The sequence below is a fragment of the Xylocopa sonorina genome, chromosome 7 (assembly GCF_050948175.1).
Source record: "Xylocopa sonorina isolate GNS202 chromosome 7, iyXylSono1_principal, whole genome shotgun sequence".
NCBI classification, from domain to species: Eukaryota; Metazoa; Arthropoda; class Insecta; order Hymenoptera; family Apidae; genus Xylocopa; species Xylocopa sonorina.
In genome coordinates, this window is record NC_135199.1 from 13105305 (window position 1) to 13133129 (window position 27825).

The window sequence follows — 27825 nt, forward strand, 5'->3', positions numbered from 1 at the left end:
ACTACATATATTGAAATGTGCCATAAATTGTAGTTACCGTTTCGCGTTGGAATTTAAATTGTAACATTTGTTTTTGATACAAGAAGAAAATACATTTACGTTGTGTTATTATCATAATGACACACCATTGAAAAAAAAATAAAAGTCCTTTTTGTTAAAGTGCAAAAAAGCTTTCAAAAGTTCAAATTATTTTCCTTCTGCATGTATTTGTAAAATTCGTAAAACGTTGTCAATTTTGATGTATCCTTTATATTGCCTGCACTGATATAATGGCTGCTTCGATGCATCGCATTACATCAAGTAGCTCGGTGAAAGCTAACCTGTACCAGATAGTTTTGTTTATTCTGTGATGTTTATACTGCGTGAAGAAAACATTATCTGTATATTTTCTGTGTAAAGATAAGTGTAAAAACTGATAAACTAAATAAGAAATGGATTTCCAAAATCGTCCAGGAGGCAAGACCGGTGGCGGAGGCGTTGCCTCTTGGTCAGAAAGTAATCGAGACAGAAGAGAACGTTTACGACAACTTGCGTTGGAAACTATTGACTTGAACAAGGATCCCTATTTTATGAAAAACCATTTAGGCTCTTATGAATGTAAATTATGCTTGACTCTTCATAATAATGAAGGCAGTTACTTGGCCCATACACAGGGTAAAAAGCATCAAGCTAACTTAGCTAGAAGAGCTGCTAAGGAAGCGAAGGAAGCACCTCAAACGCTTGCACCTGAGAAGCCCAGAGTAGAACCGAAAAAGTTTGTCAAAATTGGAAGACCGGGCTACAGAGTGACCAAGCAACGAGATCCAGAGTCTGGCCAGCAAAGTTTATTATTTCAAGTTGATTATCCAGAAGTTGCAGATAATGTTATTCCAAGGCATAGATTTATGTCTGCTTATGAACAACGAGTCGAACCACCAGATCGTAAATGGCAGTATTTATTGTTTGCTGCAGAGCCCTATGAAACTATAGCCTTTAAGGTGTGTTAATTTTAAATTGATATGTATGTATATACATAAACTGCACGAAAGCAATTTAATTTATTCATAGTTTATACTTTAATGACATTTTAGGTTCCCAGTAGAGAAGTTGAAAAGGCAGAAGGAAAATTTTGGACTCATTGGAATAAAGATACAAAGCAGTTCTTCTTACAGTTTGCATTCAAAAATGAAAAACCTTCAGTTGGCAAAGTACCACCACCTCCGGTTCCTTTGATACGACCAGGTTTAGGACCACCCATGGTACCGGTTCCACCACCACCAAGACCACCTATGTTTAATCCAGTACCACCACCACCAGCACTTTTGGCCACAGGCATGCAAATACCTCCGCCACCTCCACATATAGCATAATTTTATAATTTATGTACAGTAAAAAAAAAACCTGTACGATGCTAACATTTTTTTTAAATTAATAAAAATGAATCTTGTACATAAAACTATGGAAATTTATTGTCTACTCAACTTATACGTATATTTTTTCGTGTTTAAAATAATGTTCCTTAATTTTCATTGAATAGAAAGAGTAAAATAAATTATATCTCCCGCTTTAGAGGTAAGAGAGAGAAAGATATATAAGAAAGCTATAAGAAAGAGTGAGACAGATGATACCGACCCTACTCTGGAACTCCTGGCGTCATCTCTGTGAAAAGTGCTCAAACTGGTCGCACAGCGTTATCGACAGCGAAGTAAACTACTGAAACACTAGCGCCATCTCTGCGAGAAGTAATGAAACTAATATCCTAAACTAGTTTCAGTGATTTTCCGATAGATGGCGCTAGTGCTTCAGTAGTTTACTTCGCTGTCGATAACGCTGTGCGACCAGTTTGAGCACTTTTCACAGAGATGGCGCCAGGGGCTCCAGAGTAGAGTCGGTATCATCTGTCTCATTCCTTCTTATAGCTTTCTTATATATCTTTTTCTCTTACCTCTAAAGCGAGAAATATAACTTATCTGACTCTTTCTATTTAGTGAATATTAAGAAATTTCTTTATTTAATCAGCAGTACTCTCAACATTCTGTAATTAAGATGAGAGAAAGAGAAAGCAGCAAAGAAAAAGAAAGAGAAGCGGAAACGTTTTCGTAATTTACAAATTTTTCAATGTAAAATTTTATGACACGAGTAGTGATCACCCTGTATAGTATATGTACAATTAAAAAAAATAAAATAAAATATTGTCGCAGATTATCTCTGTTTTTTTGTGATTTAAATTTTATTAAGAATATAAACGTATTAGAATGTACAGGAGGTATCCGGCCCTTCATCAAGACTGTAGCCCCTAAAGCAAAAAAAGAAGATACTCAGTACATAAGCAAACAAAGTTTAAGACATTATCAAATTAGACTAATATTCTCAGATAGAACAATCGACATGGTTATTAAGTGTTGTACGCACTCTTCAGTTCGCCCGTTCGCGATATCATCAGAAAAGATTTTTTCCATTATTTAAATAATATCGATATTCAGAGATATATGGAGATACGTACCTGCATACTTAAGCAGAGAGGACACAAACTCCTCCAACAGCCTTAATTTTGTCTTCAGCCAGTTTACTGAAAAATTTTGCTTTAACAATAACTGGTTGCTTGGGTAATCGACCTTTTCCTAGAAGTTTGTAATATCCCTAAAAAATCAATTTAACGGAAAAATGTAAGCATAACAGAGTAATAATGTCAAGTGTTTATATGTGCACACAGATTGTTTCTAAACTTACCGCTTTAACAAGATCGATTACTGGGACTTTGCTTTCTGAATCTTTGTATTTAAGCCTGGTTTGTTCAGAGACCAACGTCCATAACTTATCCAAATTTAAGGTAGGACACCATTTTGTATTGCGTCTTACGTGGAAATTTCGCATACCAAGCTGTAAATTAAAATCAAAATTGAAGTATAGTCTCTTATAATTAATATACGTTTGGTAATTATATCACCAGTCAGGACACAATGTGCATTCAAGATGATTCAGTTCGCCAGTGAATAATGAAATCATCATCACTTAATACACAATTCTATCTTTATACAAAACTCAAATAAAATACGTGTATTCGTACCTTTCCGAAGTAACCAGGATGGTATTTGTCAAAGTTGATACGATGGTGTTGCAGACCACCAGCATTACCACGTCCTCCAGGATGTTTCCTGTGTTTACCTAAGGTGTAACAAAATATTAATTTATTAATTAGTCAAACGCTGCATATCCTTTAATTGTTTCTGTTTACAATATTTCAATTCGGTTTCGTACAAGATCATACCTATGCGCCCATGACCGTGGCTCACGTGACCACGTAGCTTTCTGGTCTTCTTTTTATGCGTGGACTATCAATCGGAAACAGAAAATAAATTGTTCTAAGTATTAAAACAATTATTCATACAATTGTTAAGAGCTCTCGTGCTTTGCCGCAAAGGTTATGTTACAATTCTAACGTGAAAACACATTACTAAAAATAACCGTAACCCGTACACGATAGTTTAGTACAAATAAGAAAATAATCATTTTACGGAGATAATTACTTAGTTTTTAATGAAATAATAACTGTTAACATCTTATTTATTTACGGATGCGTGGAACAATCCCAGATTACAAGAATGTAACCGCGGAAACACTTACTCACCATCTTGGTCGCGACGTAAAGAAGGAAGACTCTTTACGGAAGCTGTCAGCCTTAACGTAGATGGCGTGTGCATCACGGCTTGCTGTTTAATTACAAATTGTCTGCTAAGAAAAATAATGAAAACCAAATTAATATCGTTTCCTTTACAGGTTTTCTTTTTTATTCGATTCAATAATTGAGCAGAAATGTGATAAAAGAAATAGTTACTTAAAAATGTAACTTATTGGTAAACGGAAGGGACGATACAAGTGTGTAAGTAATTTCAATAACTGTAGGACTTTCATGTGAACTAAATTTTATATTTGTTATGTTACTTTATATTTAAGTGAATTGGTGATATAATTATAAATATTATATATTTCATGGAATAAATGTTGAAATAATGATATTAATTAAATATTTTCCATTTATCGATAATAATTTTTCTGCACGTAGACAGGCTATCTGTCGCACATAAGAGATTGACTTTACCTTTCATATGATGTGTATCTTAGAAAATTGTAACGATACATGATTCAGTTGTGCACATAGTTGTACAGACCGGGTTAAAAGGACAGATCGGAGTTTGCAGATTCCGTATGATTTGTTTTCTAATCGTTTCGAAGTTACTCGAATTGAAAGTGAAATCTAACCTATTCGAAAAAGAATTTTACTAGTGAAACCGTGAATAAAACTGTTGAAAAACTGACCGTATATAAGAAAAATCTTGAAAGTAGATCAAGATGCAGGAATCTCAACCGAAGAAAGGCAAAAAAGGTGAGAAAATAGTGATATGATCAGTGGCTGTGCATCAACTGAGAACAAAATCATAATCCTTTAATAACGTGCATTCGTTTACGTTTTAAAGAAGTTTTTAATATTTTCCTCTCGTGTGAAAAATGTCGTCTGCTTTCGCTTAACCTCAACTTAACCGCTTTTGTGCTACATACGGAACGTGTAATAATGCATTTGCAATTTCATCATCGTTCTTACGATTTGATGGATCGAAGCTTTATTTGTTGCTTTCCTTCTACGCTCGCTACGAACTCCAAGTTTCATCTGAATTTATGAAAACGATCGTGATACTTTGATACGTGTGATGCATATTTCATAATTCGAAGGTGATGTTAGATAACACGATTCTATCTCTTTTTTTAAATATAAATACATTGTAAACGGTGATACTTTATAACGTCGAGTATTCCTGCTAATCGAACTCTCGAGAAATGTATTGATTGTTAAATCTTGTAGGAAGTGAAAGTTTGCCAGTTGTACAATATGATAGTGAAAGTTGCAAGTATCTTGAATGCGAGGGGGTGATTATGAAATTTGCATAAGCGACATATACTAAATTTAGTATGACCGAGCATTTTACTTCGATTTAGAGATTTTCCTGTTTCCGTTAAGAATTTGTCATGTCTACGCAATTACAATATTCAACTTATATAACAGATGTTGATTTATAATTTTAGTTATTTAATTAAAAACGTACAAGTGTATTCTGTCTAATACAAATATATCACTGCAATGTTATTTTTTACAATTCGTATTTATTATTAGGCAGAAGAAAGCGAAACGATAGCGATGATGATATCGAGAAAGTTTTGGCTGAATTGGAGTTGGAATATTCTGGACAAAAGAAAGAAACTAAAGATGAGCCAGTTGAACAGAAGCCTGAGGATGAGGATAAGAAAAAGAAAGGGAAGAAAGATAAGAAAAAAGAGAAAGGTGATATTATCAATATTAAAGAAGAGTTGAAGACTACTGCGCTCCTTGAAGCAAATGATATCGATGACGACATGGAGTTTAGTACTGTAAAAACTGCCGCGCAGAAGAAAAAAGAGAAGAAAGAAAGGGAAAAGCAAAAGAAGCTTGCCCAGAAAAAAGCAGTATGTAATTTAAACATTTATTTTCGCTATCTTGTACAATATCTTAGAAAATTATTGTACATCTAACATGATTTTAATAGGAAACAGCTAAAAAGGAAGAAAACGAGGAGGGTAAACCTGTTGCTATATCAGAAAAGCAAGCTAAGAAAGAACCAGAAATAAAAACAACAGAAATGAAAGAAATCAATGAAGCAGATACTTCTGTGGCTGTTGATGGCGAAGAAGGGAAAAAGAGAAAGAAGAAACCTGGAAAGGAAGATGCAAAAGAAAAAGGTAATAAGCAGCTTATTTTTTCTTTCTTCTTTTACATAGTAAATTACCACGAGTTATAATTGTTAGGATATAACATTAATTTGTATCTACATTTAGTATAATTAGATATGTGAAATAGGCAAAGGTCCTGGAAAGAAGACTATTGCTGCAATGCAAGAGGCCTTAAAGAAACTGAAAGAAGAAGAGGAAAGATTGAAAAAGGAGGAAGAAGAGAGGATACGTCAAGAAGAATTGCGTGAACAAGCTCGATTGGAGCAACTGAGGCTTGAACAAGAACGCAAGGAAAGAAAGAAACTTAAGGAAAAACAGAGGAAAGAAAGATTGAAAGCGGAAGGAAAGCTTCTGACTACCAAACAGAAGCAGGATAGAGCAAGAGCACAAGCTATGATCAATGCGCTTAAAGCTCAGGGTCTAGATTTACCAGGTGTGGGAGAGAAAAAGCCTACCAGACCGGGTAATTGTAATACTGTATTGTGAAAAATTAATAGTCCAATCAAAGTGAAATCAAGCTTGTAAAACCGTAACCGTTTCAGGTACTCGTGTAAGATCGAACAAAGTAAAACAGCAAACGAGCATCGATGAAAAGGATGATGAAAAACTAGAAGAAAGTGTGTCAGAGGCAGATGGTGTTGAAGTAGAAATTGTAGATGAACAACCAAAGGAGTTGGAAGAGAAGAAAGATGATGTAAAAGATTCATGGGATGCTGAATCTAGCGATGACGAACAAGATGAAGGTATTATTATAACTGTATTTATAGAAATCTGCATTTATTTTGCATTAATACGTTTACAAATATGTTCAACAAAGTCAGTCTTAATAGAAAACAATTCGACAGATAAATCAGATGATGTGCCAAAAACTCCTGAGAAGATTAAACAAACAATTATATCGCTTGAAAAAGAAAAGCAATCACAAATAGAAGACAATAGGAAGGAATCATCGGAAAGCGAATCGGAGAGCGAGAGTGGTAGCGAATCGGAGACAGATGAAAGCGAAGAGGATAGTGGATTAGAAGATAAAGTGCCAGATGCGGCGAAAAAGAAGGAACGGGCCAGGGAACGAATACAACTTCGAAGGATAGAAGCTGAAAAGAAAAAATCATTAGATAATCTTAGAGCTGCCGTGGTGTGCGTTTTGGGTCATGTCGATACTGGAAAAACGAAAATTCTGGATAAATTAAGAAGAACGAATGTACAAGATGGTGAAGCTGGTGGTATAACTCAACAAATTGGTGCAACAAATGTACCAATTGATGCCATTAAAGAATCGACAAGACATGTGAAAGGAGTAAGTTGGTCTTTTTTAAATTGAAGGGCTCGGTATAAAAGTCGTCTATTTCTATCGGTTAAATACCTTCAAAAAAGCCTTTAATTTTTTCTATTTCATATTGTATATAAAAAAAAATACCACGCAAAAAATATCTTTTTTTTTTTTAGTATGCAGATAAAATATTCAAAATACCTGGACTTTTGATAATAGACACCCCCGGACACGAATCTTTTAGTAACTTAAGAAACCGAGGATCTTCTCTATGTGATATAGCGATATTAGTAGTAGACATTATGCATGGTTTGGAACCGCAAACTATCGAAAGTATTAATTTACTAAAGACGAAGAAATGTCCTTTCATCGTAGCTTTAAATAAAATCGACAGGTACAGTGTTAATGACCAATCACTATGCGATTTCATAAATAAAACGCTTGAGATTGTAATAATGGTAATGATTTTCGTAGATTATACGATTGGCAAACTATGAATCGAAAGGATATTCAAGACATTGTGAAGAGTCAAGCTGTTAATACACAACGAGAATTTGAAAAACGTTCAAAAGATGTTATCGTGCAATTTGCCGAGCAAGGCTTAAATGCTGCGTTATTTTACGAAAATCCAGATCCTAGAAGTTACGTTTCCCTTGTACCCACCAGTGCTATTACAGGTACTAACAGTTTACCGTATTATTCATCGTATTAGTCTGTTTGGGAAACTTGAAACTGCTTCAGTATAAACTAAATATTCTCTTTTTGTTCGTACAGGCGAAGGTATGGGTAATTTGTTATCGTTAATAGTGGATGCTTGCCAAGGTCCCCTGGCTAAGAGACTCATGTACAGCGAAGAGCTTCAAGCGACTGTTTTGGAAGTAAAAGCATTGCCAGGCCTTGGAACTACAATAGATTGTATTCTAGTCAATGGATTGTTAAGAGAAGGCGATTTAATGATAGTAGCAGGTACCGACGGTCCTATAGTGACTCAGATACGTTCGCTTCTTATGCCACAACCGTTGAAGGAATTGAGAGTTAAAGTAAGCATTCAAAATTCATTGATTGCTCTTAATAAATTTCATTTGTTTTACTAATTCTTATCTCACAGAACGCGTATATTGAACACCGCGAGGTGAAAGCCGCGCAGGGTGTTAAAATTGCTGCAAAAGATTTAGAGAAAGCAATCGCAGGTAAGAAACTTATCGAACCGACAATATTAATGTTGCAAGGAAATAAACCGTGTAATGCTTCACAAATAGGATTAAACCTCCAAGTGGCTCAGAAACCCGATGAAGTGGATGTACTGAAAGAGGAAATCGCGAAAGAGTTAACCAGTGCGCTCGGAAATATTCGGCTCGCCGAACGTGGAGTTTACGTGCAAGCCTCAACTTTGGGTGCTCTCGAGGCTCTGTTGGACTTCCTTAAAAGCAGCAAGATACCGGTGAGTTTCATTTACGTTACACCCGTTGCCGATATAACGTTCCTTAATAGTATTTAAAGATTTCTTTTCGATCATGAGGGAGTGGTCATTCCTATTGAAAACAAGTAAACCAATTTTCTCCGGAAATTACACATTTCCTCTTCCCTTGAACAAGTTTTGTGTCGAATCGTTGCATTAAATGGTAGAATCAAACAAACGGCAAGTAAACTAAAGCGTAAGCACGAAAGCAAACAATGCAACAACAGCGAAGTGATAGGTGGTAAAGCAGGCAGAGTGGCTGAAAGCAAACGAATGGGAAGGAAAAGGATGCGCAGGTAGAGGGGAAGGAGAGGAGGGAGGGGCGATGGGAAGGGAAAGAGAAAGAGAGAGAACAGCAGCAACGAACCACTTCCTTCTTAACAGTTTAGCAGGATACGACTCATTGGTCGCATACGGTGCTTGTAGTTGTGATCCATCGTGCTATTAGCCGTGTTGTGCATCCGTGGGCACGCCTTGTAGACTTGCACAGGGTGTCTTGCATGTTTCGCGATTTTTCGCCATGCAGACCTTCCCTTAGCATATCAATTGAGAGTATCAGGGCGCGGTAAACGTTGAAATTTGTTTCGCGCTGTATAGGCACGTGAAACGTAAGATGGATCTGTCGAGACGAATCTCAACGTTCTATATTCGACTTTTTCGTATCAATATCAGTCTACCAAGCAGTCAGTTTGAAGAGACTGAAATTGATACCGACACCGAAAAGAAATGCACGTTCGAATTTGCCTGGATTTTCACGCGTCTCGCGTGTCGCGATACAAAGCCGCTCGCGTATAGTTTTCCTTTTAGAATGAAATTATGTTGCATGATCTGCATCACGTTAAAGAGAGAGAGAGGTAGTAAAAGTTTCCTGGTTCTAGCAACGCTAATAAAATTACTTGGCAGCTGATGCGGTTTATACAGTATCATTGGTTCGACATTGTTCCCTGCGTTCGAACGGTGAGTTCGCTGTGTAAGCCAGCGGTGCATTAACGCTTGCATGATAAAAGAAAAAGAAAAAAAAAAAGAACGTAGCCAGGACGGTTCGATTCGAGGTAACGTCCGAAACGGCCTTAAGCCTGTCCTTCCTCGGATTATGAATGGGCTGCCCCCACCGTATCGTACGATCACGTGGGCCGTGACGTCACGTTTTATCGCAGGCATACGCGACACACGCACGCAGCCAGCCGTAAGTACGGGCCCGTCATTCCACGGGCAATGCGGGTATGCTTTTACATATGGCACGCAGGAGGGAGTAGATACTGGCCGGGAACACAGAGGGAGGGGGAGAGAGAGAGAGAGAGAGAGAGAGAGGGGGAGAGACTCAGACTGTTTCGTTGCACGGGTCTCCTTCTTTTGACGAGACGGAGAGAAATCGTGGGGTTGGCGGGCTAAACTTACTGGCGGTATATAGAGATTCTCCGAGAAGGCCTCTCTTCTCCCAACACAGAGAGAAACGGACGCGTGTGGGCTGGAAAAAGGAATACGTGACAAACGTACAGGAAACTGCCCACACTCGGAGCAAAAGCACCGTGGGTGGACGGATCGACGAACGGGCGGACGTGTACGGCTCGTAGGAATCGTAACCCTGTGTCGAGAGGTCTGTAAGGCGTGCGTGTTGCGCCAGAGATGAGACTCGAATGTCGCGCATCGCCGAGGGAACCACTCTTTCGCTCGGTTCACTCGAAAATTGGCTTTCCGCTGGCACGTGGGAGGACGGACGCCTCCCGAACCTCGATATTTCGATCACGTCCGATGGGAACGGAATACGCGTTTGAATCGCGGTCTCGTTCGCCCGTAGCTACTTAATCGTGATCCGTTTCGGAAAGTAACTATCCTGGCTAAAAGCCGGACACACCAGGTAATCTCGGCCGAAGAGGTCGAGGGACCAAAAGTATAACTCTGCTCGATCTCGCGAATAAGCGGGTGGCATCGCGAAACCGAACGCTTAATATTTACCAAGCGAGTTTGCCTCGCTTCAGCTTCGAACGCGTACTCGCATATACGTACGCATATCCGCCCGATTATGATGGCGTCGGCGAATTGAAGATTCTCGCCGAGTGTCTTCCTGTCCTCGTCCTGTTTAGACGAACAGGATCGGAATAAATAGTTTAACCGGGACACGCGCTATTTTTCTTGGAACACGCCGAGGCCACGCGCATCGATTAACAATTACCCGCTCGCGTTTGTAACGCAGGCACGTACAAATTAACGTTTTACTCCTGGAACGAAACGAATCTTCCAGAAAAATAAGAGAATCACAGAGGGGATTAAGAAAATTCTTATGGCAGCTTGTACTGCGCTACGGTTGGCTAGCTGGATAAAAGTAGAACGTTTGAATTTTTCGCCTGTCCTGGCCGGCATGCGCACAGTTGGTTCCGTTCCATGGTCGAACTCGTGACGAGCGGACGGACGAAGTCGTAGGTGCAGCTCCGCTCCTCTTCTGCAGCAGGAAAAGATGGCTCGTTTCCTCGCATTGTTTTTAACCGCGGTATATATAAGCAGCTATACACACCGGGACATGGGAGCGGATACGCGGACACGCGAGTACACGCTCTGTCGGCCGTATGCCGGCGTCCTACCGATGTATAGGTGTACGTTTTCACGATGAGAGGAGCCGCCGGAGGAGATTACCGGTCTCCGATCAGGAAAGAAGTAAACGACGCTGACCGGCGATCTCGAAATCTTTACGGAAACTGATTAACGATAGCGTTTAGTTGTTCCTCTGTCACCGCTATGTTACCGCGACGATGTCTCGGTGATATTCGATCTTTTCCTTTTTGTCTCGCCCATCGCATTCGAATGCTGTCCGATCCAGAGGAAGTAGTCGAAGGTCGACTGAACAGGAAACGGAAATAAAATTTACGAGTCGCTCTGGATTCGACGAACGCACGGCTCGTTAGTTCGCAATACGACCGATTGTCACGATGCTTCGTATTCGTGGAACTTCACCGTCGATGCTCGTCAACTTGCTCCCATCCGGTTTAGAATTGCAGTAGAAGGAGTGAGAAAAATTGATGAAAACTTTGAGAAGATTCGTTCGTTTAGAGCACCACGCGAACGGGACTCGTGTGTCCTAATTTCTAAGATCCGATTCACTGGTCGCATGTTTTTTGTATTATAAATTTATGCGAGCGAAGGGGAATAAAAATGAGATGGACAAAAAGCTTGGTTCGAAAGGGTTAATAAATTAGAGTTTCCTTGTTCGGGAAACGTTCCGCGGTTATGACGAGAGGCTGAAGAGGATCCGTGCCCTGCCGGCCGGTTTTTAATACCGGAAGCGTCCCTCTTTCTCTTTCAGACCCCTCTGTTTCTCTCTCTTCTCGACTTCCTCTCGTTTGTACCAGCATTTCTTTCGTTGGCAACATCTGTCGTCCGTCTTTTCTGCGTGGACTCCGTCTCTTTTCCTCCACTTTCTCTTTCCCCTTTCCCCACCTTCTTCTGCCTTTTATTCGCCGCCTTTTGTTCTTTTTTTTTTCTTTTCTCTCCACATCTCTCCTCCGATAGCATCTGTTCCGCTCGAACGAGCCTATTGCCAAATCGGTTTGCGAATTCCTACGAGTTCAATGTTCGCTCGTATCTCTTCCCGATGTCTGTACAATATCCTTCGCCGTGGTAACACCGTGAAATTCGATTGAGCGTATGACTGCTTTTAAATAGAGATTCCAACGATCACTTTATTTTAGGCCCCTATTTTTAGATCTCTCGACTATTTTTTCCTTTTATACGAGTGGACACAGTGATATTTGACGCGCCGTTAATTGCATTGTCCACTGAGACTCCCATTCTCATTGACCACCTCCCACGCTACACCTTTTTCGTTTCTCTCTCTCTCTCTCTCTCTCTCTCTCTCTTCTCCTTTCATTCATTCGCTCCCACTCGTAGCTCGATCCTTTTACCTTATTCCAGCGGATGGTATCACAATTCACTGTTCATCAATGAAACATGACTAGCTCTCAATGTTTCGGTGAGTAGGCTCATTTATCGAACGATAGTGCCTTCTAATTGGCCAGCGTTTTTCTTTTTTTTTTTCCCCACCTCCGTTCATCGCAGCCGGTTCATTCATCGCGTAAAGGTCACGGGTTTCATCAAGTTTGCGCCACTGCGTGGCAAGCTCGAGGAATCATTCGCAACTGCTCGACGACACCAGCTAATATTTCCATAGCGAAGCGTATATGGAACAAAAACGTAAACTTGCATATATGTCCACAATGTGTATCGTACGATTATACAACAATTAAGTCAGGAATGACACAGCTGGAACAACTGACGGATGGTCAGTGGATATTCGTGTCGACGGTCCCGCTCGTCATAGCGTGGTACGGATGGTCCACGTAAAAAGCCAGCCATATCTCGTCCTAATATCGGAATGCAACGACGCGGCGGAAGTCTTAAAAAGCCGCCTTATCTTAAAAAATTCCCCGACAACTTGTAATCTTCTACTCGTCCTGTTACCTCCGCCTGTCCCTGCTCACCGTCGTCCTCCTATCTACTCTCGATGAACGATTGTCGGCCGATTACTCGCGCATCTAGTCGAATAGCTCGTACACGCGCGTAGCCATTCTTGCACGGTTACTTAATCCGCTAAACACTTGATCAATGCGTCAATGGAGAGGAATCTTGGAGTATCTCATTCCTGGCTGATAGCACGATTGTCGTCGACATCCGATATACGTTGCATTTGGAAATATTAATAGCGATAACAATGTTATTGTTTCAAACGATAAAATACATGATACAGTTGATGCAATCTCTTCCGGACTGTTTTCCAGATATACCCATCTATTATGGTGGGATTAAAAGAGGGGAGAGCGTTGATGGTTGTAATCCGATTTTTGAGCTGCTCTTCGCCGATCGATCTCGAGCTGTCGCATGGGATTCAATGGGATCGTTTCGGACGTGCACGACAATCGGATGTTTCCGCGGAATAGGTTGTTTGTAGGTGCATCGGCGCGTTTATTTCTACGTGTCGTGTCTCGTCGCACCGAGCAGCCGAATCCGGACAGCATGCGTCACTAGTTATTTTTGCGGCGAAACGGACACACTCTTGGATGCATAGCGTTCCACTGTATTTATGTTACGGTGACAGTGGTTTATGCTTTTTCCTTAATATCTTGCTTTTCTTCCAAGTACGGGTCTCCCTTGGTCGCGTGTCGATCGAACTCGTAGCTACCTGGGTTCGAGTTGTCGCAGGGAGTTAATTAAACGATCGATCAAATAATCGATCAATAAAGATGTAAAAGACATTTCAGACTTTTTCTTTTCGTGTTTTCAGTACGCTGGAATCCGTATCGGTCCGGTTGTTAAGAAGGATGTAATGAAGGCCTCGATCATGTTGGAACACGACAGCCAGTGAGTAGATTCGCTCGGTTTAAAACAGATTACGATTTTGGAGTCGATCGTAACCTCGTTTCTGGTTTGTAGATACGCGACGATCCTCGCGTTTGACGTAAAGATCGAAAGAGACGCCCAAGAATTGGCCGACTCGCTCGGGGTGAAGATCTTCCAGGCGGACATCATCTACCATCTCTTCGATAAGTTCACCGCGTACAGAGAAGAGCTGAAGCAACGTAAACGCGACGAGCACAAACATATCGCTGTATTCCCGTGCAAGCTTCGCGTTCTACCGCAGGTACACAACAACCACGAGAGCTATCGGCCAAGTTTCGATATTTCTAAAATTCTTCCGTCCGTTTCAGTACATCTTCAACTCTCGGGATCCTATCGTAATGGGCGTGATGGTCGAGGCTGGGATCGTGAAGGAAGGAACACCGGTTTGCGTGCCCAGCAAAGACGTGAGTACTCGTATTCTGCTTTTCTTTTTTTTTTTCTCTCTTCTCCTCCCCATACCGCCTGATTTCTTTACCTCGTTTACGGCCTCGTCGACGTTAAGCGCGGCGTGTACGTGTTTATCAAAAATGGTTCTGCGTGGTATCGCAGCCGTGGCATGCGAGGCATACAAATCGAAGGGAAGTTCTGTCGCGCGAGCATAATTGCACTGCGAAAAAGAAGTCCGGCCGAGAATTAATTTAGAGTCCCGTCACGGTAGCCGCGCCGGCTCTTTTCCCTCGTCGACGGGTTTGAATACGATTACCCATGCGAATTCGAATCGAATCCTTAAGGGGCACCAAGGCGGTCGTCGAGCGCCAAGCGACTGAGAGCGCCTCGCGTTCGCGCGCGCGTAGGTGAACTCGTTCGCGAGGGAAACGCGTCCTGATCTCCTCCAGTTTCTTTCCCTTTCCCATAGGTATGATCCTAGCGTCCACCTCGCGATTTTTCCACCCATCGAATCTCCGCCTCGCTCTCTTGGAAATTCGATCGTTCCGATGGCAACACGGAAGCTGATATTCTGTTCAACTTGGAGACGAATCTTGGAAGCCTCTCGTCGCGACACTCTCGCGAAACACTTTGTCGATTGATCGTCTCTGCGGCTGCCAAGTTTGCTCGACCACCCACTGTCAACAGCCCCTCGATAACGGGCGCGAGTGAACATGGAAAGATTTTAACTTACGGAGCCGAACGAGGCTTCGAGGGAGACGGGGTTTGGAAAATTCGTGGGGATATTATCGAGCCGGTCCCATCGTCGTCGCGGTCGGGTTCCTTCTCTCTTTCTCGTAGGAGTAAACTGGTGGGTAGCCGTTCTTTGCAGCCTCGCCTTACGCGGTAGCACGCGAACGCTACAGGTTGCCTAGCCTCGAATTCGTGGGCGTTCGCGATGCCATTAGCAGGCTGCAAATTCCCGTAAACAAAAATTCCAACTATATCCTCGTGAAATACAGCCCACGCGACGGCGCGGCGACCGAAATGATTTACTAGGCAAACGGTTCGCCTCCGAATAGTCGCGTTCTTTGCGCAAGATCGTTTCAGATTTTCGTGCGTGGGAACAGGGGCTTGATTTATCTGAGCATAAGTGTTCCCGGCGCTCGTTTAACGTACATTCAATTGACTCGACAACATTCAATTATTTCGTCAAACTTGGACGCCGGTCCATTGCGACGCCCAGTCACGCCAATTCTCTTCTTCTCGTTGCTTTTAACCCCTTCCGGACGGACAAATCGACGACGTTACTCATCCTTTTTATTTTCATTTTCTTTGATTCACCGATACTACATCAAATCGGACGCATGGTGTACGATCGATAAACCCGTGTTCCTTTTCTATTATCGATCATCGTGGCAGAGATAGAAACCTGTTTGTTCTCGCACGAGCATTCGACACGTGGGAATTTATATAGTCGACTGACAACCGTTGAAAATTGTTCGATTCGAGTTTCATCGTTTCCCCATATCTCTTCGATCGTGACAAGCATCGATGCGATATTACCGGACGATTTACAGCGGTAAATCACTGGCGTTTAAATACACTCTGGCGATATGGGGTGAAGGAGGAAAGTAGAGGAAGAAACGGGAATAAAAGGAGGCGAATAGGCGACAGGCGACGAAGCGTAGTAGTAGGCTCGACGCGCGGACCCTTTCGGTTCGACGCGGTTACGTTTCGAATGCAAATGGCCCGATAAATTATCCGATTCAATAATATCGAAGTGTATGTGGGTGATAGCGACGCGTAAAATTCGTATCGAGCACGTTGTACGGTGTGTCCGGCTGCGTGTGCAACGAGCATTTCTCGCCCGCGCGTAGAAAGCAGCTCCGACCACGTTGCCCGGGCCCACGCGTCCTCCGCGAGCCCGCGTACACAACACTTCTCTCGGCCCTACCCTGCTTCTTCGTTGCATTTCGGTCTTTCCTTAAATTCTACTCAAATTCCACCGGTAGAAAGTGGTCCCGACCGCGTTATTTTTATCGCACGATCTTCCGCGCGTACCATTTTAGGAATTTTCAAAATTAACTAAGCCGGACGGTGCTCCTCGCTCGTATTTAGAAACGAAACTGTGTCGCGCGGTCGATCGTCGTAACGAGAACTCGGTGCCGGTCCAGAAAACATTGACAATCGGCTGATATACGCGCCCGCTCCGAGAACAGAGGGCAGAGTTTTAATCGATTTCGATATCGATATACACGGTTATGCAACAGAGGGCAGAACGAATAACACCGAATGCCTGAACTCTGTCGAACAGATTTCGTTCGGTATCTCTCCGGTTGTCGCGGCACATTTTTATTGGCAAACGATGATCCAGACCGGATGTCGTATATCACGAATGCTGGTTGGCTTAGGTCAGTTCCGAAGTCGCCGCGTTCAACCTCGAATGGATCTGTATTTCGCGTCGTGCCGTGAACGGAAGACGAGAAGCTCGCGCAGAAAAACCCGACACGCCTTCTACGTGATTCCGCAAGCGTCGCGCGAATTTCGCTCGTTTCGTCGCTGCATTTGAATCTCATCGGTCACCGACAATTATTCCCTCGACCCTTGAACCCTCGGCTATTGTTTCAAATTTCGCCTCGTCGCGTAAAGTCTCCGTCGATCGTATCTATCGTTCAATGCGACGGCTACGAAGAAATTGAGGAACGATCATGCTTCATTTTTTCATAGCCAATCTCTCGCGTGCGTATACGTTGCGATCTAAATATAGCCAAACGTACAGATGACCTTCTTTTTTCTGCAGCCAAGTGTTCAACTATAAGATTTAACGTTGCAAATGAGGAGTTACCGAGGATACGCCCATAAAACTGAAAGTGCGGATAAAACTATTTCGCTGTCCTGATTGACGCTAATTACTCGCATTCTGTAACGTTCCGCGCGAGGAATTCGATTACGAAATCATTAGGCGTCAGGTTGTTTTGCGGCAGTCGAATCGTGGCAATTAAAAGCTCGTTAAACCGACAGGAATTTCCCGCCGAAAAAAAATCGGTCGCCGAGAATGACACGTTAACGAGCGGGAAACGTGGCATCGACGAAAATCCGATCGGTCTCCCAAAGATAATACCCGCGGAGACGACGTCGGAGGCAGTTCCACGGGCGTTCATCGTTATCGGGTGTACACACGCGTTGCGCAACGCCCTCGATAGGCGCTTTTAACGTCGAGCGGAAATCCGGCGGATTCTTTCAGCCTGCTGTTTTCTTGCCGTTCCGCCATTCCTTTTCTTCGTCTTATCCCTATTCTTCCTTCTCTCCTGGCTGTCTGTCAATATTCTTCCCACTTACCGATCGACGACCCGAACCTACGCTCGCCACCAATATTGTTCTCCAATTCTCCACTCTCGTTCGGTTTGTCGATGGTCGTATGTGGTTCACTGTGTATCAGCAGCGCGAAATAATGCTCATTTCAGAATTATTTGGATCTGAAATAGAATGGAATTAATAATTTCCTTTGACGCGACTCTACAGACCGATACGCGTAGCTTGGCAGTAGCGGATCGATCGTGTCTCGTTTAAACCACGCTCTCCCTGTCGCGGATGCTTCGGTCCCTCTCGCGAAGTCGTGTCACGACAGCTGGAAACTCGAACGAGACGAGTAGCTAGTGAAAAAGAGGTCGTTTAAGTAAAAGGGAGCCTCTAGAATCGAGAAGGGCCTTTTTATCGTCGCAGGTTCAATAGCACGCTATCTTTCGTATCGGCGAAGCTCCGTCGAAGCGCTACAAAAATTGCTTCGTCAACGATTCCTTTCGATTTTGCGTGCGATTTTTTTCCTTTTTTTTATCAGTTCATGCTTCTTATCAACGTACACAGTCTCGAATCAAAAGCCGTTATCTACAACGGGTCCGAGTATTATTTCTATCGGGGAGCAGATGTTCGTGATCAACCTTTGAGCGATTAATTGCGATTACTCCCTTATCCGAACAATAGGGATTAAAACGAGAGTATCCGTCTATCGTTTCTATTAGGAACAAAGAGAAAACTAAATTCAAGGTGTGCGACGATCGTCTCAGGTGCGATAACGTTTCAATAATTTTGTTAATTCGATCGCGAGTCGATGTCGTAGCGATCGATGCGGTCGACGCAACGCGTACCGCAACGTGTCGTTTTAATGCCGTGACGAGCAGCGCATAATTGGCTGTACGGTGTTACGAATTTAAACGCGACTTCCCGTCGGCCGTCGGTTCGACGTTCGACGATAATTATACGAAGGAAACGCGAAGGAGATTTTCGAGCCGCCACGAATTATATTCCCGTCCGGAGTGACAGGAACTAGAAACTCCGTGGTATGCGAGTCCCCTTCCGGCGGAAGACCGCTCGTAACGCTCTTCCTTTCCCTCCCCTCTTCTCCTCCAGCTCGCTCGCTCGTTTTCCCCCTCGTTTTCTTCCTCGTCCGGCCGGCAGGTATATACACCGGAATACATTTGTGAATTTACTGATCGCGGATAGAAAATTAACACGTCGGATCGGATTGGCCAAGCGGGACCGCGAGGGAAGTTAATTAACGAGCACGTGAACGGAACGCGTAACGTGTTCCATGGTTATCGTGCCGGTTTAAGCCGCGGAGCTGCGTCGAATCGAAAATTTCGCATCGGATCGGTCGACTGGCAGCGGCTCTGGTAGGAATAGAAGCACCGCCGATGGATCGATAGGAGGACGCCGTGTCTCTACCGGCTCGGGGGACCGAGCGAGAACGCGCGAACCTTTTTGAACGCGAGCGAGCGCGCGAAAAGAGGAAGCGCGCCGGCTAATATTAGAGAAAAGGTCAAAATGTGGAGAAGAAGGGCGTATAAGTGGAGGAGATGCCGCCCCCTCAAAGAGAGAACGAAAAAAATTGAACAAGAGAGAGAGAGGGAGGAATGAGAAGGAGTGAAAAGGAGGAAAGGACAGTCGGAGGGTTGAGGGGGGGACAGGAAAGGGTGACGAGACACTGTGCTCGCGGGTGGGGGTGAAACGAGCATACGTGGGACAGCGTATCTACGTTTAGAGCGTCTACCGAGTGATAAACGACCGGAAGGAAGCCAGAGGCGTTTCCACGAAAGTTACAGACAAGCCGGAAGGCCAAAAGACGGGATGTGGTTGGTGAGTAAGTGGCGTCGATGCGTTTGTGTGCGCGTCTCTTCTTCCCCTCCGTTCTACTTCTATCCCTCTCTCTTTCTCGCTCTCCTCCCTCCCTCTCTCTCGCGTTCTCTCAGCTGGCCCGTCTATCTCTCTCGTTCCGCGTCCTGTTTCTCTAAGTAGGCAGCTGGTTAACGTTGCTATCGTAGCGAAAAAAAAGAACGCGGGGAAAAAAGGAGAAATAGCTCGAGAAAGAGAGAGGCGAGAGGAAGAGAGATAAAGAGGACGTAGGAAAGGAAGTGAAGAACGGGGAGAGAGAGAGAGAGAGAACAAGCGAGATACGCGACTGACCGGATGTCGAGTTTCCAATGTCGAGTAGATCATTTTACTCGAGCTCGCGATTAATTTTGCCAACGACGAATGCCGACGTTTATCGTCGCGTCGACGAAACGGATCGAACCATGTCGTCCCGCAACCGGAAGACGAGTGCTCGTCGTTCCGGTTTTTTAATATCCGGGTTCCTCCACGTCGCGTCGAGTTTAAATGTCCATCGCGTACGCACGGCCTGTTTCGGTCTATTTCCGGGAATCGATCTTCATAAACCGTACGAGGGAACGGAGAAACGCTGAATCGCTCGCTATAGAGCAAAAAGGGGCGTGGAAACTGTTGCTCGGGCGAATCGATATTGGCACGTGCAACTGGCGAACCTGATTCAGACATCTGCTCGTACTTGGAAGGAGTTGTTCGAGTTTTATCGATTCATTTATTTTTCCAAGCTCCGATATAATATCGATCCGTCAAGTGGGACAGGATTTCTATCGAGCTGATGGATCGTCGAATTAAAATGCAAAGAAATCGCCAAGGTTTTCGAAACGGTTATTCATCGAACGCCATTGACGCCATCCCGGGTACCGGTAGTGGGGATTTCATTCATCGACGCATCTGTTCGATTCATTAAGCGGCCGATAGATCAAAGGTGTATCGCGTACCATTGATGCGGACGACTGATTACGCATTAATTGAAACATCGACGAGGATCGATCGTACACGGCTGCCTACCTGACGACAAAACGATCGTAACGCGATTCTCAGTTACAACGTGCCTTAATTGGGCATAATTAGAGGCGTATTTTATCGTAGAGTGATCGCTGATTCTTTTTTCTCTTTTTTTTTTGCGCGCGCGAAAAGAGAATAGCTCGAGGCGAATCGTTGTGTTTCACGTAAGTTTGGAAATACCTCGTGGGATACGTCAAGAATCTGAATTTGTGCATGCACTCAAAGCCAGCGAGCCACGCCGACGACGGTTGGCTGTTAGCCGCTCAGGCTCGTACAAACTATAAAGCTTTCTAAATCGGTGCGGCTCACGAAAATAGACTTCCGGTTCCCGTCTAACGCGTTCACTCGCTGCGCCGCGTCTGCTCCCGAGTATGCCAACACCGACCCTTTTTCCGTCTCGTTCCGCCCCGCTTTTCCCTCGTTCTCCGTCTCTCTTTTTTCCTTTCCTACGTTTCTTCGAACCACCACAGGAAACCATACCGAGCGGCGGAAACGTGGAAATCGGCATTGCTACGCGAACGATCACGTCGATCGTCCCGTTGCTTTCCGAGCGATCTCGTTCACACGAATGCGAGAGAGATTCGTTGCGAGCGATTTTCGATCGACTCGAGTCACGTGTCGCAAATTCGCGGTGATTACAGGTGGCCCTCGCGTTTGCGTCGTTTGTTTTGGCAGAGAGGATATAACGCGCGCGCGCGGTAAAATTAGCCCGCGTATTTCCGGATTTAAGGGTGATTCAGCCCGAAGAACGACCGCTCGGACAAGAGCGGCGAGCTCGTGAGTGATCGCTTTCCGCGTCTGATGGTAATCGGTCGAGATCGCGTACGTCATAGATATCGCGACCGATTCCAGCCGGCAACGTGATTAAACGAAAAAAGGAACGCGCGAAAGAAAAGAAGAACCGGAAACAATTATGCAATCGACTTCGCAAAGGATGCGCGTGTTCGTTTGGCTAACGAATCTCACACGGCTCGCCGTAGATAATCGGTTCTTTTTTCCTCTCCTCGTGCTTTTTTTTTCGTCCCCGAGGTAATCGCGATCGATTCGATCGGATAGGGACAACCTGTCTGCCGGCTACCGTCCGCGATCGACGGAGATGGTAGCGTCGAGGTTAATCGCGCGTCCGTTCGAGGACGATGCACGGCCTCTCGACGGTAATTGCCGTTAAGTCCGCGCTGTTAGCTCGACATAAATTTCCGCCGTTTCCACCGTCGCGTTCGGTGGCCGCGTGCGCGCTTCTCGGACGATTCACGGTCTCGCTCCTCTCCGCATCTCTCGCGTAGAGTTGGCCTGCGTCGCGATACACGCTCTTGGAGTAGATCGGCTGTCACGTTGGCCTCGCTTCCCTCGGTTTACTATACTTAGACTCATTCAGAATCGGGTGTCCGCGCCGCGTTTCTTACCGGCCGTAAACAAAGGGAATTCAGAGAGGAAGAGAGGGAGCCAGGCTCAAACGGAGTCAGAAATAATTCGTTTCCACGTGTGTCGCGATAATTTAAGTGTCGTAAGAGGCCTAATTAGTACGCGAAGTAGATATTTCAAAGTTGCCACTTAGCGAAGCGGTCGGTTCCGGGCGGCATGAACGACGCTAATCACCGGATAGATCGGGCGACAAAACGTCGTCGGTATTTGTAACCAGTGGCGCGGTTCGCTACCGGTAGCAGGCGTCTGGTAGCAAGCGTGTCGCCACGCGATACACAATCGGCGCAAAGGTAACGAACGCGGTGAGAGAACGGCGAATCTTCGCTCTAGAAGAGGAAAGAACCGGGAAACGGACACGACGCTCGCTTGAAAGTATTGGCTCGTTAATCTGCACAGGTATATACGAGTGGGTACCGCGTGAGATATTTGCCATTCGAAGATTAACTGGGAAGCACGAGGGAACGCAATTCTTACGAATAAAATTCTTTCCCTCCCATGGCTCTATTCCCACGTGTCACGCGGCTCGAACGGTTACGAAGAAAAAGAATCCCCGGTTGTGCCCACGCTGGGACGAAGAAGACATCATCCTGTCCCTCTACTTTTAACGAGAGACACGGCAATTTTCCCGCTCGTACTCGGAAATAAAAATTCCGGAACCAGTTTTACTTCCACCGCGGCATTGCTAACGGAGCTCGCCCCGGCCGCGGTTGCGTCGCGCGAATTAACGCGGCCGACTCTTGCGCGATCGCGAAAAAACGAAAGCGCCGAAAGACGTTCAACGAGAGCGGACGAGCCGTGCATGCCTCTCTCGAACGAAAACGTAGTCGAAGGCTGCGCGTGTAAAAAAGAAAAGGAGAACGGAAAGCGACGGATAAGCGACGCGCGCTTACTTTCTCGGGAACGCGCGCGGCTGCAATCGTGTGTATATGGTAATGCGTGCGGTAGGACGGGGCGAGTGTCGAAAATCGGATGATCGCGCACCACCATAAAAGTAACCAGGGATCGAGGAACGTGAATAATATGGGATACAAAAGGGAAGGAGAGAGCGACGGAGAACGGAACGAAGGGGACTAAGAGAACCAGCTCGGTGGTTTACGTGTGGGCATATTGCTCTTTCGGCGTGGGTTTCGAAATACACGCGGCCGGTCATTGTCCATCGATCGATGCCGTGTTTCTGCTTCCTTTGACCCGACCGTACTACTACTTGCTCGACCGATTTCTCGTTCCATCTTTTTCGTTACGCAGAGGCTGTCCGCGCGTTCTTATTCCCTTCCCGTTCCTTATTTTCCGATACGACAAGAAACAGCGTTATCTCGCCGAGTGTTTATTGTACAATAAGACAGACGATAAGAGAACATTCTTCTGTATAGATGCGTATAAATGTTGCGAGTGTCGCAATCTCATCGTGGAAGGTTTGAATAAATTACCGACTCCTCGAAGGAGGTAGGTTAATTAGCCATAATTACAGGTAACTCTTTGCGAGGGATAAGCGGCAATCTATGCGTGTCTCCAAGCAAAGTTGCGTCCGGGTTTATCGCCCACTTGGCGCTCTCGCAGCTGCAGGTGTGTTACGGCAATAACGCGATTCTAAACGACATGCTCGAGCTTTCTTGCCTCTATACACCGTTCTACAGGGTGCTCTTAAATTCGAGTACACGCCGCACCTCGACGTACTCAGGGGGCCCGCCTTCTCGCCGGCGTACCTTCTTCGCGCGATCCTTCGAGAGCCGTCCCACGCGCTCAGCTCGCTCCAAATGATTCCTTTCCGCGCGAGCTTTCGCCATCCCCGGCTATAGTTGAAAATCGATGGAAAAACTTGAAGATCACCGCGTGCACGGCAGCCCACAGGATCGTACAGCCTACGTGCCCGTGTGTCTGCCTACTCGATCCCTCGCCGGTATTCACGGCGAAAACGTTACCTACGTCCGAGTCGGCCCTGACGACGCGCAATGCTCGGGTACTCGGTTTTCTCTCGACTTCCGGTCGCGGAAAGGAATGCATAGGCGGAGCTATACCCACGCAAGGAGACACACGCGCGCGCACCGATCGAAGGGAGTCAAAAATTCATCCTTACGACACTCGACACTTCTCGACACTGTCGATGCGCATTTTCATTACGGATCGAACTACGAATTTGCGTCGTCCGTAAGCGCGTTGCGTCTCTTTCGGGACACGTAATCGAGGTTCTCGGTTACGGAAACCGGTCGGCACCATTTACCGGTGAATATCGATTCCTCCGGTCGATTTTACTATAACCGTGATCAGTAACGCGAATGGTTATGCAAATATAATGTCCATAGAAGTATGCAAAGTAAATTGAGGATAGAATCGGGTCAGTTAAAGCACGTTAGAGATAGGTAATAGTCCCTGCGTGTACGAGCGTGTACGAGTGTGTATTGTAATGCTTGTCTCGTTCTAATTTTGCAGTTCGTGGAGTTGGGCGTGGTGACGAGTATAGAATACAACCACAAGCCAGTGGAGTCCGCGAGGAAAGGTCAGGAGGTCTGCGTGAAAATCGAGCCGGTACCCGGGGAGGCGCCCAAAATGTTCGGCCGTCACTTCGACGAGAAAGATTTCGTCGTGAGCAAGGTAAGCCGTCGAACTTTTAATTTGGCCATAAAATTAAATGAAACATCCTTCGGTGAACCGTTTACAAAGTATTATCCACGAGTAGATGCAGGCAACGTTGTCTTCTATACACCATAAACGTTTATAGCGCGATTTCGTTCCCATAAACACTGATTACGCGCGTAATTCCGTTCGCGTAGCGTCGTCTTCATTTTGGGACTTGTACCAATAACGCGGGATAATTTCGACGGGCCGCGTTATTAACAATCCCAGGAATAAAAGTGTAATTCCATGGTAACGCGCGTTTTTACTCTCGAGCTGAAAATAATTGAACCGCGATTACATCGAAGCCGTAGAAAATGCAGCGGTCGCGAGGAAGGAAGGAACGATTAGAGGGTGAACGGTGGTCCGAGGTCCCAAGCGGGGTTCGAGAAGCAGCTGTTTCGGAGGAATTCGATCGACAGGTGGTCCCGGCCGTTGATGAAATTCCGCTAGAGAACCGACCGCGCTTTCTTTTTTCCCACCCCGTGGCCGATCGATCCGCGTAGCTTCGCAATTTCATCAAAATCGAGTAGCGAGCGAGACGGAAACGATCCTTATTAGTATGCAAGACTAAGTCGAAAAAGGAAGATGCACATCCGGTAGCGATCAGGCGTCCACCGTCGACTTCCGGCCTTCGTAGAACTTCCATGCCTTTTTCTTCCTGCGTCCCACTCCGCCACGCCTCTTTCTTTTCCGTCTTCCGCTTTGGATATCGACTACGAATCGATCCGCCGTCTACTTTAATGGAAGCGAAAATAATGCGCTCGACGTGCGCGCTTTTTCATCGGCGTAGAACAGATTCGGTTGATCGTATCAATGATTCTGCTCTTGTAGAAATAAACCGCGCTACCGACGTCGACGCTTCTTCTTTCCTCCGGCTCTATCCGCGCGCTTTCCGGTTCTGCACGCGCACTAAAACATCCGTAGGGATCCGCTTTACGCGCGCACAGCTCGTTCTGGCTTTGGCATCTTTGTGTGCTCCCAAGGCGAGCGGAAGTCGTCGTTACCGTTTGCTTCGTAGAATCGATTCCCCGGAATCACCTTGTTCCCACGATGATTCGTCGGAGCGACGATTTCGCGCGTTCCCTAGCAACACCGAGGAATACTCGGCTTCCCTTCTCTTCTCTCTTTTTCTTTTTTTTCTCCTTAATCTCTCCGAATTTTTCGAGACCGCCCAACAATAGAAAATCGTACATCGTGGACACACCGATACGGGACGCCAGGAACGTTCCGCGTTCTCGAATAATCGAATAGTCCGAGTAATTAGGTGCGAATACGTAGGCTGCGTGTACGCATAGTTGAAATAATTGAAGGGGTACGCGTACGTCGTATCGAAATGATCGGGAACTCGTCGTCGATCGTCGAGGCAAAGGTTTCGCGAAGGTGGACCCTTTGCCGATCGTGCAACGTTGCGCAGATAACGATAAAGAACTCGCTAAGAGGGGTGGTGGAAAGACGAGGCCACGAAACGGCAACGGGAGAGAGACAAGGAGAGGCAAAGAATTCTATATGGAGGGAGAGTTAGGTGGTGTGCGTTGGTAGAGGCGCGCGCGCGCGCAGACGGGAGAGAGAGATAGGAGAGAGGGAGCGAGGAAAGGTTAGGGTGCGGGTTGGAGAGGGAGGGAGCGAGAATGAGAGGGAGAAGTAGCAGGGGCGTGGCGGGAGGCAGGCGTCCTTAATAGCCGCGTAAAACCACCATTGTGACCGATCCATGAATGAAACGGGACTTCCGGCCGGGAGTGGGGGCGGAAACAGTTGTAAAGCGTTACGTTAGTGAATGGACCGTGTGCGCGAGCATGCGCCTGTCCTCGCGAAAACCAATTCAAGGAAATTATTCCTAGACGAGAAGGACGATTAAAACGGTCTTTCTACCGGCAGGCTGGCACATTGACAATTTCCTTGTCACCTGTTCGCTCTTCGTATTTCTATCCGTGCACGCTCGAGAAATCCCGTTTCTATCTCGTACGTCCCGCTGACGCTGCTCTTCTTTTTCGACGTAACTCTTTTCAGACTAAAGCGATTATAGAAAGAGAGGGAGAGGGAGAGACGCGAGGGGTAGGGAAAAAACAGTAAGAGAAATGAAAAATTGAAAGAAAAGTTGAATTTCTACTCGCAACGTCTGTTCGCCGTCTCTGTTGCAGATAAGCAGACAGAGTATAAACGCGTGCAAGGAATACTTCAGGGACGATCTGGTGAAGACCGACTGGCAGTTAATGGTCGAACTGAAGAAGCTCTTCCAGATACTCTAGGATTTGCCGGACGTGGCGGAAACGTTGAATATCGATCGACGGCTCTACCGGCTGGCAAACACCGAGGCGATGGCTGCGATGATCAACGAGCATGCGAACCACCTTGGATCCGTTTACGATCGAGAACGATCGTTCCCACGATTTGTAATATACACATGCCGAAGTTTTCGATCTTTCTGTCGTTGTCTTTGATATTACGCAATTAGTCGGCGCACGCCTTGCTTCATCCTGTGATTCCTCGAAACGCCTTCACTCGGGTTTCCTTTCGCGCGCCTCATTTTCATCGAACTTTTTTTTTTTCTTATTCTTCTTTTCCTTGTCTTTTTCATTCGTCTCCGGTTGGTAGCTCTGCTCGCGCCAATACCACCGCTATTCAAACTTTTTAAAACCGTGTACAGACTCGATCGAATTTACCAAGGAATACGAGAAATCAAAAGTTCCGACGTAACCGTTGTCCCGCGCGTATCCGCGATCCAGCGTCGAAGATGATTATTTTTCATAATTGAGACAGTTTCCGGCTCGAAAGCTTCGTGGCTAGAGCTTCGCAGTACTTAACCGCAGACCTGACGCTGGCGCACCTTAACAACAAATGCTGTATCGAACAGCCGGGACGTTAAACGTGTACAGTCGGGCGTCGTTGGCGAACCGTGTGTCTTGGCAATGCCAGGCGTAACTCGCGACATGGCTGCGCTTTCTATCTAGGATCGGTGCTAACGCGAAGAAACGAGAGGCCTTTGGAACAATTTTGCTACGACGAGGGGGATAATCGAGAAACAGCCACGGACGAGAGAACCGCAGCGCATCGTTGGCGTCTCCTAGTTTCCGGCCACTTCGATCACCGAACGAGCCGTCGACAAATTGAACGAGTTTCGTCCGATACTACCTCGTATGCGGTTGCGCGAGGCGAACAAGGCGGTAGCTGTTCGAACGAAAAGGGACTTTCGTCTTCTCTCTTTCTTCTCCTCTTCCAGCGACGGGACGAATTCGCGGCGGCAACGACACCCACCTACCCCCCTTGACGTTTTTGCGATCGATCTTACGTCACACGTCCCGATTTCCTCAGCCGCGCCGCGTCTTTTTCGAGCCTGTTGCAACCAAATTTGTCGGTCCCTTTCCTTTTTACTTTCGATCGCGATTCGAACATTTTCGTTGCA

General features: G+C 45.4%; 3 protein-coding genes across 5 annotated transcripts in view; 1 reads left to right on the forward strand and 2 right to left on the reverse strand.

Moving 5' to 3' along the window:
* Window positions 1-3632, reverse strand: part of Rpl27a (ribosomal protein L27A) — a 163081-nt gene extending 159449 nt beyond the window's left edge. The window contains exons 1-6 of one of the 3 annotated variants that reach the window (XM_076897985.1): window positions 3608-3632; window positions 3248-3311; window positions 3047-3144; window positions 2710-2859; window positions 2483-2619; window positions 1031-1351 (exon numbers count right to left, since the gene is read on the reverse strand). In XM_076897985.1, coding sequence (XP_076754100.1) covers window positions 2491-2619; window positions 2710-2859; window positions 3047-3144; window positions 3248-3311; window positions 3608-3610 — 444 coding nt within the window. In that variant the 5' untranslated portion in view covers window positions 3611-3632 and the 3' untranslated portion in view covers window positions 1031-1351; window positions 2483-2490. Of the gene's footprint in view, window positions 1-1030; window positions 1352-2181; window positions 2276-2464; window positions 2620-2709; window positions 2860-3046; window positions 3145-3247; window positions 3312-3607 lie in introns of those variants that run through there. The other 2 variants (XM_076897983.1, XM_076897984.1) reach the window with 2 other exon arrangements.
* U2a (small nuclear ribonucleoprotein polypeptide A'-like U2A) overlaps window positions 1-27825 on the reverse strand; it is a 161219-nt gene that overhangs the window by 100897 nt on the left and 32497 nt on the right. The window lies entirely within an intron of this gene.
* Window positions 294-26844, forward strand: LOC143425722 (eukaryotic translation initiation factor 5B-like). Its single transcript, XM_076898724.1, has 18 exons — window positions 294-977; window positions 1071-1346; window positions 4324-4363; window positions 5147-5475; window positions 5556-5748; window positions 5867-6202; window positions 6282-6482; window positions 6585-7036; window positions 7186-7403; window positions 7484-7686; window positions 7784-8049; window positions 8118-8199; window positions 8269-8450; window positions 13741-13817; window positions 13890-14097; window positions 14165-14260; window positions 24240-24401; window positions 26564-26844. Exons 1-18 carry the CDS (start codon window positions 432-434, stop codon window positions 26669-26671), a joined length of 3975 nt encoding a protein of 1324 aa, XP_076754839.1. The 5' UTR covers window positions 294-431; the 3' UTR covers window positions 26672-26844.